At 39.3% G+C, this 5,426-nt stretch overlaps 1 protein-coding gene across 1 annotated transcript in view; it reads right to left on the minus strand.

Annotated features, from left to right (window-relative positions):
- Positions 1-498: 498 nt before the first annotated feature.
- LOC105989921 (calreticulin-like) overlaps positions 499-5,426 on the minus strand; it is a 44,612-nt gene continuing 39,684 nt past the window's right edge. Inside the window, exons 8-9 of the mRNA XM_013022191.1 lie at positions 2,747-2,839; positions 499-717 (exon numbers count right to left, since the gene is read on the minus strand). Coding sequence (XP_012877645.1) covers positions 499-717; positions 2,747-2,839 — 312 coding nt within the window. The remainder of the gene's footprint in view (positions 718-2,746; positions 2,840-5,426) is intronic.

Raw genomic sequence — 5,426 nt, forward strand, 5'->3', positions numbered from 1 at the left:
TTCACATAAGGATGGTACTGTATGTCTTGAGCCATAACTCTACTTCCAGAGTTTTTTGTGGTTAATTGGAGATAAATATCTTACGGATTTTCCTGCCTAGATTGGCTTAAAACCTCAGTCCTCAGATCTCAACTTTCTGAGTAGCTACAAGAGCTCCCACCAACATCTGGCTGGTAGGATGTTTTTGACAATCATGCAGAGCAAAAGATAGGGTGTGGCAATACAAAGTGATTTTATTTTATTTTTTGGAATATGATAAAGAATGTTGTGTTTAGAAAGCAAATTACACCTCAAGGCTTGCAGCAGTCTGCTGAGTGAGAATGAACTGGCTAGATAGAACAGTGTATATCCAGGATGTGAGGCAGTTGGATAAGAACCAAATACCACAAAGCTGATTTGAAAGAGCCAGTTATTTTGCTCCCCAAATTTTGCTAACCTCATGAACATTTCCCCTTCTAAGCACCATTGTTTGCTTCTAAGCATAACCATTTCCCCCAGTTACAGTTCATTCTTCCGAAATGCTCTTGCAGCACCATCTTCCAGCATCTGTCCGTCATTTCCTTGTTCCTCCTCAAGATCCTCTTCACTGTCCTCTTCATCAAGTCCCCAGATGTCATCTTCTCTTTCCTTCTCCTTTTCCCTTTTCTTCTTAGCCTCTTCTGCCTGCTTCTTCTTTTGGATTTCTTCATACACTTCTCTCCACTGCTTTTCTCTGTCCTGTTTGAAATGTAGAATTTCAAAGTAATTTATAGGTGGGATAAACAATGTTAGCCTACTTTAGGAATATCTGGTGTCTTCCTATGGTCCTCAAGATTTCTGGGATGGTATTTATTTATATTCAATATTTTGTAAGTGTATAGTGGTGAGAAATATGTATCTATATGTGCATATATCATTTGTTTGCACATCAATTTGGTTCAGATTTACTGGATAGCTAAGCACAAATGCTAAACAATCTATACGCATTATTGTGTTCCTCACAGCAAGGCCTGAAGTAATCAGTACTCATTCCATTTTTCTTCTTTCCTTCCTTCTTTCCTTCCCTCATTCCTTCCTTTTTTGGTGGTGGTATTTAGGTTCTGAACTCAGGGTCTTATACTGCTATGCAAACACTCTACCACTTGAGCCACCCTTCCAACCAATCATCCTACTTTCTAGATGAAGGGTGCAACATTTGGACTTATTTATTTATTGTATCTATCTATTTTTTTTGTCAGTCATGGGGCTTGAACTCTGGGCCTGGGTGCTGTCCCTCAGCTCTTCAGCTCAAGGCAAACACTCTACCACTTGAGCCACAACACCACTTCCAGTTTTCTGGTGGTTTATTGGAGATAAAGACTCCTCCCCGGGCTGGCTTTGAACCTCCATCCTCAGATCTCAGCCTCTTGAGTAGCTAGGATTATAGGCATGAGCCACCGGTGCCTGGCTACCATATATATATATATATATATACACACACACATACAGGGTCTCATTACATGGTACAGGCTGACCTTGAACTTGAACTATGCATGCCATAGCCTCCACTGTGCTGGGATTATAGATATGATCACTCCCCAGCTTACTTGGGCTTCTTTATACATTTCTTGTTGTTCTCCTCAAACTTAATATAAGTTCCACAAGGACAGAAACTTCTCTTATTTTATTTCACTGTTCTATCCACAGCAACTACCACATTGTTTTGAACATCCTTTGATAGAATATTTGTCAAGTGAATGTATGGGTTCATAATAATAGCCATTGTGTAGTGAACATATGCCATATGCCAGAAATTTATAAGGTATTGCTATCATCATTCTCAGTTGATAGATAAAAGATATTTAAATAACTCAGTCAGGTCATACAGCTAGTAAAGGCTAGGGCCTACATTTCAAACTAAGCAGTCTAACTTCAAAACACATACTCTCATTCAGCATATAATGACTCAATAAAACAATATTAGAAGGCTAAGGATATAGCTCAGTGGTAGACTGTTTGCCCCACATGTGTAAAATCCTGGATTTTATCTTCAGCACCACATTAAAAAAGAGATGATAATCCCAAGGTAAAACAAGACAAAACTAATCTTAAATAGTGTAATAACTTTCCCCATGATAATTACTTCAACAAAGTAAGCTTTCTCAATTGAAAAAAACCAAACCACCAAACTTGTGGTGCCCACAGTTTTTGGTAGTGTACTAAACATAAGCTTCCTGTTTGTTAATAATGTCAGCTTGAATGGACCTTCCTGCAGAGCCAGGATATCTGGTGCAGGATGCCACCTTCATGAGGCCATTGTTTCAAGTATCACTGTACTCATAAAATAGTTTGGGAAGAGAAATGGAGCTGTAAACAGGAGTATCACTTCCTTTATTCTCCAAGCCATCCACCAAATGGGTTCAGTAGTTCCCTGAGCTGGAAGGGTAACACACAAAAGAAACATGAGTTCTGGGTTCAAATTCCAAGCCAACTAGAGAAAATCTGTATATGACCTTGGACAGATAAAAACTCTGAATCTCACCTCCTACATATGAAAAGTGGAAGTAATAATATCTGTATTGCTAGGTCATCTTAAGGGCTGATTGAGAAAAATTTTGCAATGTACTCACAGATTTACAAGAACTAAGAGATGTCCAATGAATGTAAGTTTTGTGTCCCCCCTCTCAAGGATATGTAGCCAGAAATTGGACTATGACTAGGAAGCTGATTTTGCAAATGTAAGTAGCAGTACACAATGGAGAAATAGGACATCAGGGGTCCATCTTACCTTTCTTAACCCCCAGGTATTATTTCCAACTTCTTCAGCAAATTCTTCATCATTTGTAAGAAGGAAATTGTCAAAGATGCTGCCTGATTTTACCTATTGAAAGGAAAAAATTAGAATTAGGTACCTAAACATTAAAAGGCCTAAAAAAACAATCACCTGAAGAAGCTGGGTATATGGCTCATGTTTGGCATCCACAAGGCCCTGGGTTTATCCCCAGAACACAAACTCACCAAGAGGTCCTTGCTAAGTACAGATTGTCATGACACAGGCTCAAAGATTTTAATTAATAATGGAGTTTGGGGAGGAAGTACAAAGATTATTAATAATACATTGAATCCCAAATGCTATATTGCTATAGCTGATCTGCTCTAGAAAGAAGTGAGTTACTGTTTCCTAAGGTTCTACATATACCCTTTCAATCTTTTGAACGCTATATTAGCAGGCTGTGAAGAAATGTTTGTCATTCTGCTGGTCTCTACAGTGTGATCAGTGGCTCTGACCCCAATTCAAACTCACAAATCCTACTTCTTTCCCCCCATCCCTGCTTTCTGGCAGTACTGGGACTTAAACTTACTTGAGTAGATAACAGACACCTAGGTTTAGTAGAAAGGTACTCTATCATTTGAACTATGACCCTAGCCCCACAAATGCTATTTGTGATGATGTTTATACATTGATGCCATTTTTCGGGGCTCTCTTTAAGCTGAAAGAATAAAAGAATGCAGGAAGAAGGAAAGGTTTGATTAAAAAATGTAAACAGAACTTAGAGTCTTTAAATCTTTAATCCTTACCACATTTCCCTATGTTATTAAAAAAACACTTTTTGTGTATATCTTTAAGGAAAAGATTAATTAAATCCCAATATGTAACGTTTTCAGTGTATATTTACTTTATGATAAACTACTTAAGACCCAAAGTCAAACAAATCAGATCAACCACTTACTAGTTGTATGACCTTGAACAAAATATTCAGTCCTTCTAAGCCTGTTCCTTAATAAATAAATCAGGAATAGTAACTCCTTGGTGGTAATGTCATGAAAATTAAAAAGTAAAACATGTAAAGTACAGTGTCTGGCAGATGATACTCCCTCAATAAATGATAATTACTGTAAGTTTTCAGTATCTAGAGGTGTTTCAAAAGAAGCTAAGGGAGGGCCAATCTGTAGATTTTGTTTTTGTTTTGTCCTTCCTGGGGCTTGACCTCTGGGCCTGGGTGCTGTGTCAGAGCTATTTAGCTCAATGAGAGTGCTCTACCACTTGAGCCAAGTGTCACTTCCAGTTTTAGGGTGGCTAATTGGAGATAAGAGTCTTACAGACTTTTCTCCCTGCGATGGCTTTGAACCATGAACCTCAGATCTTAGCTTCCTTAGTAGCTAGGATTATAGATGTGATTTCATTGGAACAGTTTATGACCAAGAGAAAGTGTACAGCTTGAGTGATGATGGACTCCTTTCCTAGGCTTTAAAGAACTCTACCTTACTTTTTTTTTTTTTTGGTCATGAGGCTTAAACTCAGGGCCTAGGCTCTTCCCTAGGTTCTTTTTGCTCAAGGCTAGCACTCTACCACTTTGAGAAGCAGCATCACTTCTGGTTTTCTGCTGATTAATTGGAGATAAGAGTCTCTTAAACTTTCATGCCTGGGCTGGTTTTGAATCTTGATGAGTAGCTCAGATTATAGTCTTGAGCCACTGGTGCCCGGCTGCCTTAGGTTTTTTTTTTTTTTTTTTTTTCCTGGTCATGGGGCCTGAACTCTTTGCCTGGGCGCTGTCCCTCAGCTCTTCAGCTCAAGGATAGTGCTCTACCACTTGAGCCACAGTGCCACTTCCGGCTTTTTCTGCTTATGTGGTGCTGAGGAATAGAACCCAGGGTCTCATGCATACAAGGCAAGCACTCTACCACTGAGCCATCTTCCCAGCCCCTGCCTTAGTTTATTATGGCCAAAAAATGTTTTTGGCTGAGCATTGGTAGCTCATGCCTATAAGCTTAACTACTCCAGAGGCTGAGATCTGAGGATTACAATTCAAAGCCAGCTCTGGCTGGAATCTCCAGGAGACTCTTATCTCGAATAAACCACTCGGAAAACCAGGAGTAGTGCTGTGGCTCAAGTGGGTAGAGTGCTCACCTTGAGCTGAAGAGCTGAGAGATAGCGCCCATGCCCAGAGGTCAAGCTCCACAATCAACAAAAGAAGACAAAGGGTTTTGTTTTTTATATTTTTATTTTCAATAAAACAGATTTTCCCCCTTTAGTGGCACTAGGATTTACACTGATCTTTCATTTTTTAAGTAAGCTTACCACTTGAGCCATGCCCTCAGTCTTTTTAGGTTTTAGTTATTCTTTTTTCCTTTTTAAAATGGTTTTTATAAAAGTGATGCACAGAGGGGTTACAATTACAAAGGTCAGTTAATTCGTACATTTCTTTTTTACAATGTCACCCCTTTTCTCACTCATTCCCAGTTTTTCACTCCCATTCCTACTCACAAGTTATATAGTTCATTTTCAACATAGTATCTAGTGAATACTACTACTGCATTTGTTCATCCTTCACCCCTTCTTTTCTTTTTTTTTTGTTTTGGTCCAGTCGTGGGCCTGAACTCTGGGCCTGGGCGCTGTCCCTCAGCTCTTCAGCTCAAGGCTAGTGCTCTACCACTTGAGCCACAGCACCACTTCCGGCTTTTTTTTT

The sequence above is a fragment of the Dipodomys ordii genome, unplaced genomic scaffold (genome assembly GCF_000151885.1).
Source record: "Dipodomys ordii isolate 6190 unplaced genomic scaffold, Dord_2.0 Scaffold61, whole genome shotgun sequence".
Lineage (NCBI taxonomy): Eukaryota > Metazoa > Chordata > Mammalia > Rodentia > Heteromyidae > Dipodomys > Dipodomys ordii.